General features: G+C 42.4%; 1 protein-coding gene across 1 annotated transcript in view; it reads right to left on the bottom strand.

The window, feature by feature from the left end:
- Window positions 1–14,099, bottom strand: part of SFMBT2 (Scm like with four mbt domains 2) — an 89,758-nt gene that overhangs the window by 8,224 nt on the left and 67,435 nt on the right. The window contains exons 11-15 of the mRNA XM_041413410.1: window positions 13,472–13,585; window positions 12,139–12,181; window positions 11,464–11,534; window positions 10,328–10,467; window positions 5,837–5,946 (exon numbers count right to left, since the gene is read on the bottom strand). Coding sequence (XP_041269344.1) covers window positions 5,837–5,946; window positions 10,328–10,467; window positions 11,464–11,534; window positions 12,139–12,181; window positions 13,472–13,585 — 478 coding nt within the window. The remainder of the gene's footprint in view (window positions 1–5,836; window positions 5,947–10,327; window positions 10,468–11,463; window positions 11,535–12,138; window positions 12,182–13,471; window positions 13,586–14,099) is intronic.

The following is a 14,099-nucleotide window of genomic DNA, read 5'->3' as shown; positions in this document are numbered from 1 at the left end:
CAAGGAAAGACAAAGATACAGTCACCAGGAAAAATGAAACAAAGCATTTGTCAGTGTATTAAGATCCGCAGCTGCTGATAGATATGGGAGAGGAAGAGGAGGAGGTGGTGAAATAAAGATGTGACCAGCGAGTTAAAACATTCAGACAGCTCCTTCTGAAACAAAGGGGTGTGGGAAAAGGGTTCGAAACTGTGGCACATGAAATGTTATAAAGGAGAAACCCAAATGAAACTTGGGTCTGAGAAAGCCCGGTCCAGCCACCCTCATTTCGCAATCCAAATTATCACCTCAGCATAAAACCCAAATGAGCATTCCTGCAAGGTGCCAGGCTCTGATACCCCTTTTGGTGCCAAGACAATCCTGGATTCATTCACCTGAATGCATGAATGACTTAATGAGCCAACTTTTCACACACCCTTAAAGACCTGGACAGATGATGTAAAAGGGAAAAGTGTTCCTTTCAGGTACAGAGCACTGTTATGATCCCAGCTTCCCTATGAAACAGCTGCAAAGGCAGGCTGGCTGAGCAGGCTTTGGCAATACCTGATACCAAAACTACTAAATGCCACAGGCATTTAAATGCATCTACTTATAAAAGTTTTATATTTCTTTTCAATGTGTTTGAAAAGACTCCTGCACTTATTACTTCTCCAGGAGCCATTAAGTTTAATGACAGCCTGGATCGTTTGGTCAGTGAGTCTGCTCTCAGAGATGGGCTGCAGGATTTCACTGTGCTGCTTTCACCTGGACCCAAATACCTCTGCTTGGACTAAACCAGCACTTCCAGACAAGCACCAGCCTCGAGGGTCTCCACACTGGAAGAATCATGGCACAGGGAGCATCTGTACCTACACCTCATTTTATGTCTGGATGCATCTGAATTTAACTCACATTTATTTGTCCTTGTTCTGACTTTCACCACTAGGATGAAAAGACTGCATCTGGTTTTGTTTCCCTGCAAAAGCACTCTAATCAAATTGCCTCTTGATATTCTTTCTTATAAGCTAAGAAAGCTGCCTGATGGGTATTATTCAAGGATGGCTGACTTTTTCTAACTGTGTGCTTCCTATTGTGTTTGGCTGCCCAGGAAGGACCCATTGTACTACAATGCCTGCTGAAAGGAAAAGATGAAACCAGGAAAATGAACAACTGACTGATTTCATCGTCTGCTTTGAATGCAACACACATTTTAATTAACAGAGAGGATGGCAAAATGGAGATCTCCATGACTGCAGCAATCAGTCTCAATAACCCAAGGTGTTAGTACTGGCCACAGCAATATTTTTTACATCATTTTGGTCTTGGCAGCACCTCTTTCAACTATAAACCAGGTTCTACTAATACTTTCCATATTCCTCACACACTAAAGATTTTTAACACAGGCACCACCAAATGTAATCTGAGCTGTTTCTAGGACAGCCATGTGGAAGGACCTCCTTTGTCAGAAAACATTTTCCATTAGCATCTCTCAAAAAGTTACCAACTACTGATGCTCCTATTTATGATTTTATACCAGGGCTCCTATCTTCTCAATCACTTGCAATCAAGTATCTGCATGCATAGAATGGCAGCACTGGAGACCTGGAAAATTGCTGTGTCAAGGATAATACTTTTGGTTTTCTTAGAAATCTGTTCTTTTTTTAGGAAAAAAAAAAACAAAAAAGAAAGAAAGATTTTCCAGCTAAAACCAAAAGTATCTTTCCTCTTCCCCTTTCTCTGTCCTCAGATGCCAAACTCAGAGAAAACCTTAAGGCTGGAACTATTTCCATGAAAAATACATTTGCTGATCCATGAGCAAAAATATTAAATGAGCAGCACTTTGCAATAGAATTCTTCTGTTGAAGCTCCTTAAAATAGATTAGAGGTTCATGAGAACACAGTGCCTTCCAGAAGCTCCAGTTATGGACTGCTGTGTGATGACACAGAAAGTCTTTCGCTGAAAAACTTCAAAAAGCAAGAACATTGAGAACTTCATTTTCAAAAGTCCCATTTTCTAAGGCATTCTGACAATTCTTGAGACTAATTTGAACAACTGAAATGTCTCAATTTCCTTTTGGGGGACTGAAAACTCTTTTCTATTCTTTGTAAGAAATTTCTATTTTGTCTGTCAGCCTTAAAGTGTGTCAAACGTAAGGAGTTAACTTCCTTCAAAGCTATTTAATCTTCCAGTGGCATTTTGTACTCTTGAACACAGGATTCAGAAAGGGCACTGGAATGCTCTGGTTGTAAGGCCTTGTCTCATTAAGTCTCCTGATTACAGAAATAAAAGGTTTAAATCATTCCACTGATCCTGGCTTGTAAAGCCTTGCTCAAAATGAACACAAATTAATTCCCACTGTTTCTTCCTCAACCCTTAACCAGTTACTTCATCACATCAGGCACAGCTCGCCCTTTGCTTCTTGCCAGTCCCCTACTGGTCCTGCATGTTCTCAGAAATGGCTTCCAAGAGGATCTGGCTAATCACCTTTCCAGGAAAACTGAGCTGACGGCGTATAGCTACTTGGATCCTCCTTCCTGCCCTTCCTAAGGAGGGGCGTGATAATTGCCTTTTTCCAAAAATTAGGATTCTTCCCTCATCCTCATCAACTTCCAAACACACCAGAGAGTGGCCTTGCAACGACATTGCTCTCCCAGGTGGAGCTGGCTGCATCCCAACTGCTTCCATGCACTTGTACACATCCACTTTGCTCCCAGTGTTTTTAGATTATTTTCCACGTACTGTGGGTAACACTTCACTCCCTCAAACAGGATCAGGGCTCTGGGAAGCCTGAGAGCAAACCCTCACTAGCAAAGGCTGAGGCAAAGAAGATTTCAAACACCTCACCTTATCACAAGTGAAAGGCAGTCTTCTAAAGCAGCTGCAGTGAAAAGGCTTTCTTTGAAATGATGCCTCATAAATAAGCAATGATGTCTGGCATAGGGGTAAATATTCCTAGAGTTCAGCTACTGGATTTGAGCAGCTCTCAGGATTTCATTTAATGAAGGAGTCCAGGAAGACTCATCTTTATTATTTTGATCAACTGGGCTTCATACAAGACCCAGGAGACAACTTTGTGCACACACTGCTTTTGTTTATATCCAAAGTCCTGCAAAAATGGGTAAATCCAAACAGCCCCATTATCAGCCCTCAGAAATGAAAACCCTTGAAAAGCATAAAGTCCCTTAAGCATTTTATGTAAAACTGGGAAGGCAAATCAAGATGTAGGCACTGCACTTAAGAGCATCAAAACTATAAGAGCTGAATGCCAACAGCTTCAACTGGCCCTCACGGGAACTCAGGAGGATCAAGTCTGACATTTCTAACCCATCATCACCAATAAATCAGGTTTGACTCTTCTCACACGGAGCTGGCAACACTGATGGGAAGCAGCTGCCATCACACACTGCAAACACATCTCTCTGGACAATCTAAATTGTTTCATCTTCTTTGCAAGGTGAGTCTAATTGATTCCACAGTGGTCACTCATGGCAGCATAGTGAACTAAACACAGGCTGCCCCAACACTGAGATAATGCTTTCCTGGCAGTGCAAAACCTTGGAAAGTGGGAAAAGCAGCTTTCTCTTCACCCATCCCTTTGCTCTACCCTACTGCAGGCACTGCAAACAAACAGCACTGCCAAGATCCAAGGAGGTGCCAGTCCACATCAGAAAGGAGGTGACAAGTTGTGTCCCATCACAGCTGGCTCTGGAGCTGCCATGCTTAACAACAGGCACCATCCAGAGCCCATGGAGCTGGAAGTTGCTCATTGCAGATCTCTGTTGCTCATTACAGGTCTCTGTTTAAGATTCTGGAGCACTGTCACACCTGGTGGAAGGTGTCATGTGCTGTTTGTATGTTCCACAGTATCTGGTTTCATGACTGTGTTTTCTTTTTTGCCCCTGAACACCAAATGCAATTAAAACTTCTGGATGGAGCAACTCAAGCAAACCAAAACGGAAAGAAAGACGAAGTCCTAGGGTAGCCAGACAGTCTTGGGGCAAGTAAATCCTCTGCCATCCACTCTTACAAGTACTCAAACTACCCCCAGACAAGCTGGCACCACCACCAAGTACTGCCCTGTGAAGAGATCCCTCACAGAAGCCAGAGAGCTGCAGGAACCAGGCACTGTCCAGCCTCATGAGCTTTGTCTCCTCAGGAGCCAGAAGGAAATGCCACACTGGAGGACTGCTGCTCTCAGAAGGCACTTCAAAACTTGCTGTCAGGCTCTGGGCCTATGATGATCCATTCTGTGGCTTAATAAAGTTGTAAATGCTGCCTGACTCCCTGGAGAGCTGAGGTGGACGCCTGCTGGGGCAGCCAGCACACAGGAACAAAAACATGGGCTGTGACTGGGGGGCCAACATAAAATACTATCATGGATGGTCAGTTAGACATTTCCCAGGCTGTCTCCCATTAGAAACACGGACTGCAGCTTTAAGAAATAGGTACTTCTGATTTTGCACAAGGCAGATCCCCACACTCAAATGAGAAACTCTAACAAAATCCTACTCACGATACAACTAACAGGAAAACTGCCTGTAAGCTCAGTTCTTTGCAGGAGAGGATGTTAAGTAATATAGGGTATAGGAACAACTTGATTTCACAACTGCTAAGTACCTGTAGGAGTGCATTATCGAGATATTTGTAGCACAAGATGTGAGATCCTGGAATCAATGAAAGCCAGGTCATGGACAAAGACCTGTTTTACATTAAAATCTTCATGCACAAAGTTGACTTCTAGGCTTCCATCCACAACAAACACAAAACCCTGACACTCCACATGGGTGAAGGCAGCAAATTAAAAATAGGATGTTTCTAGTAGATTTTCATTTCAGTTTGCAATCCTCCTTTAGGAAATCAGTTTATGTGCACACTGAAGTAAAAGTTCCTCAACTCCCTCCCTCAACCAGAGAACACATGAACTTTCTGCAATATCTGCATGGGCAAAGATCAAATACAGTAGCCATCAATAGTGCTGTGTTTGGCAGCTATTCATATCAAATAACCAAGAGAAAATTGCTTTTCTTTGAAAAGGAGTTACAGAGTTCAGTACAAAGGGTGAGATTCACTGCATTTAACTACACTACTTAAAAAGTCAAGGTGACCATTAGTCAACAAAGAAAGCTTTCTTCAAAGAAACATTTACTGAGATCCATCTTCAAGTGGGAAGAATTATTCTTCAGAAGGACTCTGGATAAAGTTTAGGTGAGACTCCCCTCTTTCAGAGAGACAACAATTGTTGAAATACATCCTAAGTATAGTGCCCATTATAAAGTAGACATAAACAGGTAGATTTTAATGCTGGAAGGAGGAATTCTGTATTCTTTGGTGCTGTTTAGAAGAGAATTGAAGAATATATTCTAGAAAGGCATCAAATTTTGACCAGAATCTCTGATCTGTTACTACTTTGCCTTAATCATACTCCTGCTAAAAAATGTGTCCCTGCTAATTTGTTTGAACTTTTTTTGGTACCATTCATTCTCACCAGTTTTTTCTGCATTAGCCTGAAAGGCTCTAATTTAAAAGCAGCCATACTCCTCCATTTAGAAAGCCAGGAATTGAGTTCATTCAGTAACAGCCAAGCTTGTAAGAACAGCTTATCATAAAACTCAGGACTTGAGTTCATCATAAACTGGATGGCTGCTTGGAGAAAGACAATAGAAATGAACTGTTCAGGTGAATATTTCTGAAGTTACTATGAATGAATCAAATAATTCAATGAAGCAAAACGATCATTAGAAAAGTAAAACTCTCACAATAGAAAAAAGCCCTTTTCTTATCTTTTTTTTGTTTTTTTCCCTAGTCAGTTTCCTTTCTGAAACCTCCCAAATAAAAGAACACACATTGAAGACTTACTTTGCTTTAAGTGTTTCCTCCTGGAAATTCCACTGAGGGTCTTCCACAAGCTGCAGTTCTCGTAAAACACTCCCTGGCTTGTAAGCTGCATTGATCACCATGCTGAGAACCTATGGGGAGATAAAACCAACAACAATGATGGGTTTAAAAGTAGTCCTTGACCACACTGAATATGGTCCCAGGTGCTGCACAGGCAGGAGCAGCATGCAAGTGCTTGTTTCTGTCCTGGTTGCACATGTTAAGTGCTGGATGCAAAAAGGAGGGGTCTCAGAATGGATCATTGTTGCCATTTTATAGATAACACCTGAGTCTGAAAAGGTACCCAAAGTCTGAAAGGTACCAAAAGAAAACCCATTAAATGCTGCTGTTTAACACCAAAAATCTGCTAACTAGTGATTTTGTCTTTGTGATAGACCCTCTCACCCAAAGCAGATTCCACAGACTGCACCCATGGTGGACCAGTTTAATAAAAAAGTGAAAACAGAAATAGCTCTGAAGGCACAACCAGGTACAGGTCATGTGCACACAGTGAACACTGAAGGGGAAATTCACACATTTGAGGTCAGCAATGTGCTTAAGAGCCTGAGAGTTGTGTGCCTTGACTGCATTAACAGAATAGTAATGAAGTCTCCACAAAAAGAGTTTGCAGGAGGTGTGCCTGGAGCCCAGTGTGTGTCCACTCCGTACAAGAGAACACATGTGCCAATCCTTTTAATCCAAAGTCACTGAGAATAAAAATGGTTCTTGCTATTGGCTCAGGAAATCCAAGCTTTAATAGCCTACACTTGGCATAGGGAGATAAACACAAGGAAAACAAATCTCTTAACAGCACCAGACTGTGTGTTTGAACACTCTGCATTGTATGCACATGAGTGATCCCACAGTGAATCTGGATTGGTTTTCATCTAATTTAGCTCGTTACCTAATGCCTGTTCTTAATTCCTTGGGGGCCTGCAAATCATTTCAGTATGATGAACATTAAGTTTATCCAGCAACCATGAACAGAGTTCATCAGAAATGAAAAAATATCTAGGTCATACTGCAGTGACCAATGTGTTTGTGTTTGTTTGGTTGGCTTTTTCTGGGTTGGTTTTTTCCCCCTCTAAATCCAGAAACCTGAGGATTTGCTAGCATTTTGAAAACCCTACAGGATTAATCATTTTCAGGCAAGGGCTTCACTTAATGCTGTAGAGTACTCTGTAAAATGGCACTGGCTGGAGTTGCTTGGATAGGTTATTTACTAGAAGCAAAATTTAATTTATCATTGGGCCCCTGGAAACATAATTCAAACCACTCTTCAAAAAAGTCCAATTAGAGACACCAAACACTGACAGAGGGTAGATTTAGACTGGATATGAGGAACAAATTCTTTCCTGTGAGGGTGGTGAGGCCCTGGCACAGGTTGCCCAGAGAAGCTGCAGCTGCCCAATCCCTGGCAGTGTCCAAGGCCAGGTTGGACGGGGTTTGGAGCAACCTGGGATAGTGGAAGGTGTCCCTGCCCATGGCAGGGGGTGGCACTGGATGATCTTTGTGGTCCCATAGAACCCAAACCATTTAAAAATGCTATGAAAAGACAGTTTCTGAGTGAGCCCTTCCAGCTGCTCACACACATCTCTCTTGCTGGTCTCCCCCACACAAACTGAGGGGCACTGGCCTCTGACACCTGGTGTTAGGAAGCCACAAGTGGGTTTTCAAAAACATCAACTGCCTGGGGAGCTGCCACACTCATTCACAGCTCATCAGGCGCCTTGATCAGCAAATCCAGGGAGTTTTTTAACCCCTGTGCAGCAGTTTGTTGGTAAAGCTCTCCTTAAGCACAGTTCCAGACCCACCCTGCTGGCTGGTGGGACATCTGGGGCAGAAAGCATCTTGCTGACCAATTTCCACCAGCAGTGCAGTCCTGCCCCCCCACCAGTGAAATGGTGCTTTTTATGAGTTGTCAGAATAGCTGGGAAATGAGCAAGAAAAGAAAACTCAACCCTGCAATACCAGTGTGGCCCTGTCTGGGCGTTCTCCCAGACACCTAATCAACTCCAGCCCTGCACAGGCACCCACAGTGCCAGGACTTTTCTCAAAGCTGGCTTGTCACCAGCAGGACTCTGTAAACTTCTAAACTCAGTTCAAAAAATGAGTGTTTTGTAAGAACAATTATTTCCTTTTCAGGGAAGGAAAAAAAATTAAAACCTCTGGCTTTTACTGTTTTTGTATCTCAAGTCAATCACTAGGTTTGGCATTTTACCCTACAGCAAAGGTTCATCATCACAGTAACAGTGGTACCTTACAGCAACAGTATCACTTCATACTGCACTCTATTAAATGCAAATAAACAGAATTTTGGGAAAAATAAATTAACTGTGATTTAAACAAAACCAGTAAAGAAACCTAGACCAGTCTTCAACTTTCTCTGGAGATGGAAAATCACATCAACCATCTCAGACCGGTCAAATTTCCTTTGGTTGGAGTGTGACCAATCAGAGATTTTGGTGGTTTAACTTCAGCCCTCTGCATCAGGAATAGTTTGGATGCAGCCACCTGTGCCTTGGAGCACAGGGGGGAATTAGGCAAGCTCAGCCTTTGCTGTTATCCATCAGTGAGGTTTTCTTTTGATGCTGCCGACCTTTGGTTTTTTCAGAGCTGAGTGAGTTGGAGCCACACCAGTGAACACGATCAGGCAGCACCATCACAAGCCTCTGCCCCACCTCACAAGCACCTGATATTCTTAAAGTTCTCCATGTCATGTATTTTCATGCGCACAGGGGCTCTTTTTTGAGTATATCTGGTGTGCCTGATGCCACTGGGCAGTTCAGCACTTTCCTTCCCATCACAGCTCTTTGATGTTCACACATTTCCCATCTCGAACCTCCTTGAAACAGTCTCAAGTTTTGAGATGGATGAAGTTTTCTTAAGAAAACTCCTAACTTCCTAATTTTCACTGTCAAGGTACAGCTAAAAATATAATCACATCTCTTTTCTCCTATTCAAAACCTCAATGATCAGCATTCTTATGAGGAGAAACTCAATTCCCCTCCTCTATCTGAGATACAATCCCACACTCCTACCTAACAAGAGATGCTAAATCCCAGGGTGGCCTCAAAGCAGGGCAGTAAACTTATTTTTTTTTTAAACTTGGAATACTGATATATCTGTGGAACAGAGAGAGGAGAGCAAAGAGTTATCTGGGATTCTTTCATTAGAGGATCAAGGATCTAAAAGGCATCTTATGTCATAGTCCATTTTCTTTTTAAATAGAGAAAGAGCAAAGTGTCTTAAAAATAGTACGAGCAGTAAGCAATGAAGCTAATTAATCTTTACAGCATATTTCTCCAAGATATGAGGGGTTATAGATCATCTGGAGTCTCAAGAAGACACCTTGTTTTATTTTACAATGTTGCTGAGGAGTTCTTGGCACATATGAAGAACTTTTTGTGCTTCTTAGATATTCTGACCCCAGGATTAAAACTAAAGCTGACCATGTATTTATTTTAATTCACCTTCAAGTCAGCCTTTATGATATAGAACAGCTACCTTAAGCCACCACTTTCCAGCCCAGGTGCAAGGCTGGATGGCTGTAGCTGATGTCTCCATTGTATTTGGCTCCAGGTTTCAACTTGTTTTCCAAGAAAATACTTCAGAAATGAGACAAACTTTGCAGGTGATGTCAAACAACAGGCACTGCCACCTCACTTGCCTCTTCCAGTGAAAGGAACCACAATTACCAGTGGTACCAGCAGAAAACTTGCGCTGGCACTGGGAATAACGAACAGCAAGGCTGTAAAAATAAGTTTGGTACTAAACTACACAAGAGTTATTTGTTACTCAGCTAAGATTTTGGGATTCAAGGCTACACAAACAGGATGATGCTTCACTGCATCAGTGGTGGAGGTAAGGACAAGACCTTGGGTGGAAAGGGCTGAGGAGCATCAGGAACTTCAATTGTGCTGCCATTTTTTACCTCCACCCTGCCCATGGCTCTCTGTGCTGCTGGCACCTCTCTCATCTCAGCAACAGCTACCAGGAATCAGGTGTCTCTCCCCTACAGCAACACCCTGAATGTTTTCTTTTCATCCTTTCCAGAATTTGGAATTGGTTCCCATGGTCAGAACGAGCTTGAGTTTATGACCATAATAAGCTTGAATATTTTCTGCAAAGTAACACAGACCAGTGCTGGGGCACTGCCATTGTCCTGGTCCTTGGGAAGTTGTTTATGTTTCCAAAACGAGATGCCCATGTCTCCATGACACTGCTACTTGCTCCTGTGTTGCAGCCCACACTAAAGTTGCTTCCAAGCAACAGAATTCTCCATGTTTCAAAAACATCAGCTCTCCCATTAAAACCCACAAACAAAACCTGCCCCGTCTTCCTGGCTTGCACTTTTGCCTCATTGAACCCACTCCAGGACAATTTTAGGTGCATTGTTTGCAAATTCTGGGTCTGGCAAGCCATGACCCATACTTTCCTCTGAAATCCCCCCAAAAGAGAGCTGGGCCATACCTCCTTGAGGACCAGCACACACTTGCCAGGCCCCACAGACTGAGGTAGCTCTGCGATCCTGCCTTTGTTTAAATATGGACCTGAGAAGCAGCGGTGGTTGATGTAGAGCTGGGGGCAGCAGTACCTCCCATTGATGGTGCCTGCAAGGAGAAAGCAGCAGTGAGGTGCCTGCAGTACTTTTATACCATAAATCAAGGGCACTTCTTTATTATAATCATTGTTTTAGTTGAAGGGATGGGACTACAGTTGGGTTAAAAACAATTTATTGTTTAAATGAACATTATTGTTTAAATGAACATTAGTCTTAGAGGCTGTGAGATTTAAGAGAGTTACAAGATAATACATAACTTTCTAATCTAATGGATAGTTGCCACAAAGTTTGTTTTTCTAACTTATCACCTTTACTAACTTCTACTGTAATGTGCATACTATCATCTAATGGGTTGCTATCACATGTACACACATATGCATTTATTATAACTTCTAAACTCTTAGCTTATTCTATACAATTACACCCTTACATTTTAAACACTTCACTGTCTTATCAATACAGTTTCTCACTTAAGGTATATTCTTACTTACAACTTTAGAAACATAAGTTTATGAATTTTCTGTTTAATGTCTGTGTACTTTATTTTTACATCAATTCAAGCTTCTTCCAAGGCTGAAAATTAAACTCTCCTGTGCCTGTGGAAGTTTCTATTTTTCTATTTTCCACATTTCTTCCTCCTAGATGTGGGAGGAAGGGGAGGAGCATAAAGGAGGCACAGAATTCTACCCTGGGATAGAGGGTACCTCTGCTTATGTCCTGACATAACCCAGGGAACCCATCAGGTCCTGCTGTACCCAGTTACATCGGTGTCAATTAACAACCTGCACCCATCTCCACCAGAGAGATTCATTAGCCTTGTCTTAATATCATCTTCTGAAATGGGCAAGCTCCAGGGGAACTCTGATAGCCCCAGCAAGACACATGGAGAACCAGACCCTCACCTGCTGTGCATCAGGTGGGTTCACTCCACCTTACACCCCCTGAGGATGTGGCTTCCATCTCCCCACTCCTATGAGAACTCACTGCCTTTTTGGGGTCCTCCCATTCCATAAAGGACATGGGTCTTTGAAACAAGGATCTTTACCTGTTGTGTCTAGCTGAGGAACCGGGCAGAGGTCATGAGGTATTTTCTCAACAGGCACTGTGGATGGTAACCTGTTAAAAGAGAAATTGGGTGTATTTAATACAGTATTTGGTGTATTTAACAGCATCAGACAGGACAAAGGGCCAGAACTAGTCCCCAGGCTGGACCAGAAGCTGCACCAGCAACAGCCTGGGATGAGGAACAGAGGCAAATCCAACACAATTCCACTTCCATATGGCTGATCACAGACCAGGGTATTGAAGATGAAGGAGCCAGATTCACCCCTTCTATAAAAATATACTCTGATGTATCAGCTTTAGACCCCCCCGGCTTCAAATATCCTCCCTTGAACCCCTTAAATTCAAGTTTCTTAAAACTGCAAGAGCTAGACAGGGAAATGCCCTCCTGGTATATGTCCATCTTCCCTAAGTATCCCTTGCTGGCCATCAGACAGGGGCTGTAGAGCCCCAGCCAGCAAAAAATTGCTGTTACAGAGACTTTCTAATATGCTAACAAATATTTCAGGCTTAAAAGAATCCTCTTGCTGGCTGTGCTGCAGTATCTGAGCAGTAGTTACCAAGCCACACAGCTGCTGTGTATTATCCCCCCTGGAAGACCTGATGCATTCCTGTGAAAACACCACCTTAAATAACAAAAAAAACCAAAACAACTTACTGTTTTTCTGGTTGCACAACTGCAATTCTCCTCTTCCTTCGTACTGCAAAAATGAAGCAAGAAAGAAAAAAAATTGTTTTGTACCCTTCTGTCCTGTTAAGTACACCCAGAATGCATAAAAATTTGTGTAAATGCACTGACTATAAAACGACTTTGAACACAATGAAATGGTACTTAATTACTATCACCATCTTTTCTTGGTATTTTTTTAAGTAAGTCACTACATCATTAAAACCTACTTTAAGGATGTAATAATACATTTAATCTTTCCTCTGGAATGCTAATATTGTGTTTTATGGGATCAGCATAAAAGAAAAAAAATTAAAATAAAAACACAAATATTTTTCCATACAGAAACACATATGGATAAGATTATATTTTACAAGCATGATTACCTCCAGCATAATTTATCCCCAGCAATAACTTGTGATAAGGCTGCATAATGTTGCCATAGCAGTATTCTCCTAAATTAGGCTCTGGCTGCCTGATTTTTAACTTAAGCATATTTAACTCTTCGAAAGGGATGTTACATTTTAAAATTTGCCTTTCGGATGTTAATTAATATAAACAATGAGGCCAATTTTTCACCTGGTGGCTTGAGACTGGATATATTGGAACAGGAGAACAACACCAAGCCACTGAGTTCTTGTGAACTGCCTTCAAATGTAAATAGAAAGAAATTTGTCTTAATATGCACTGGAGGCAGGACAAAACACTTAATGGGCTTAATTGTGTTGTGGGGGGACTTAAACTGAACACTAGGAAAATCTCTGAGCTGGCAAGGGCAGTGAAATAAGGGACAGATATCCTGGGAAAGGGCAGAAATTCCGTCACAGAATGGCAGCAATTATTTCTCCATTTAGATGGAGCAGATGTTTTGGAAAGGGGCACCTGGATGGCCTCTCAATGTCCATTCCACCTGACATTTTAGGGTTTTTGTTGGTTTTTTTTTTTTTCAATTTGAGGTCTTTGTCCCCAATCCACTCAGCTGCCTGAGTGAATCTGGCTCAGCACAACAAAACCTGGTTTCCCTCTGACAACCCCACTGACCAACAACCCCTCTGCAAACCCACAAGCCCCTCTGCAATCCCAACCCTTGGAATAGCCTTCCCCAGCACAGACAAACCCATTTTTGGAGGGGCTGATCACAGAGGAAAATACAAACTGCATCATTCCAGTCTGGTCACTAATTAGATTTATTACAATTTATTGCAGTATACTTCCAGCCTACTTATTGGTCTGCTGGATAGGTTGATAGTGTCAAACATGGGATTATAGACCTTAGGAAAAATCCCTGACATCATCTGCACTGCTGAGGTCTCCATGTACTTACAAACAGCTTTGTGTGGTGGGGTGAGGTTATAAGCATTTGCTTCACACCAGCCAACAGGGAAAATGTCCATAGACTCCACATCAACAATGTACTCTGGAGAGGGCATCTGTGAACCTACAAACACAAATTTATAACGGGATTTAGGCATGGGAACACCAAGCTCAGAGCCATCCAAGCATCTATCACAAGCCTGGGAAAGTGAATGATGGAACGTGTAAAGATAAATCTGCTTCCCTGCACCAAAATCAGGCAGCATTTAACCTTCAGGTTTGCACAGACAGCAAGGATGGGGCTGCTGCATTTACAGTGCAATGTGGTTCAGAGGTAAACCCCATTAAGAGCACTCAGAGGGTGTGCAGTGAAGCAGCCAAGAGCCAGGGAGGTTGAACATACATAACTTCCCTCAACAAGACAGCCTGGCTGACCCCTGGATATTTTGTGAAGTTGCATAACTGAGTCAGAAGGACCTGTCGAATGCTTGCTCTTAATGGTAGGAGAGTGTATCCAGGCTTTCCCAGGCTGGTAGCTAATGTGGGAGAGAGCTTTTATTATTACTGGGACATTTATTGTCCCAGTGCTTCCCTGAAGCTTTTTTGTGCAGCTCTGCCCTTGAGTCCCATTTTTTAAG

The sequence above is a fragment of the Onychostruthus taczanowskii genome, unplaced genomic scaffold (assembly GCF_017590055.1).
Source record: "Onychostruthus taczanowskii isolate IOZ18803 unplaced genomic scaffold, ASM1759005v1 scaffold41, whole genome shotgun sequence".
Classification (NCBI taxonomy): Eukaryota; Metazoa; Chordata; class Aves; order Passeriformes; family Passeridae; genus Onychostruthus; species Onychostruthus taczanowskii.
Note: the sequence above shows the minus strand (reverse complement) of the source record. Positions and strands in the feature narration are given on the sequence as shown.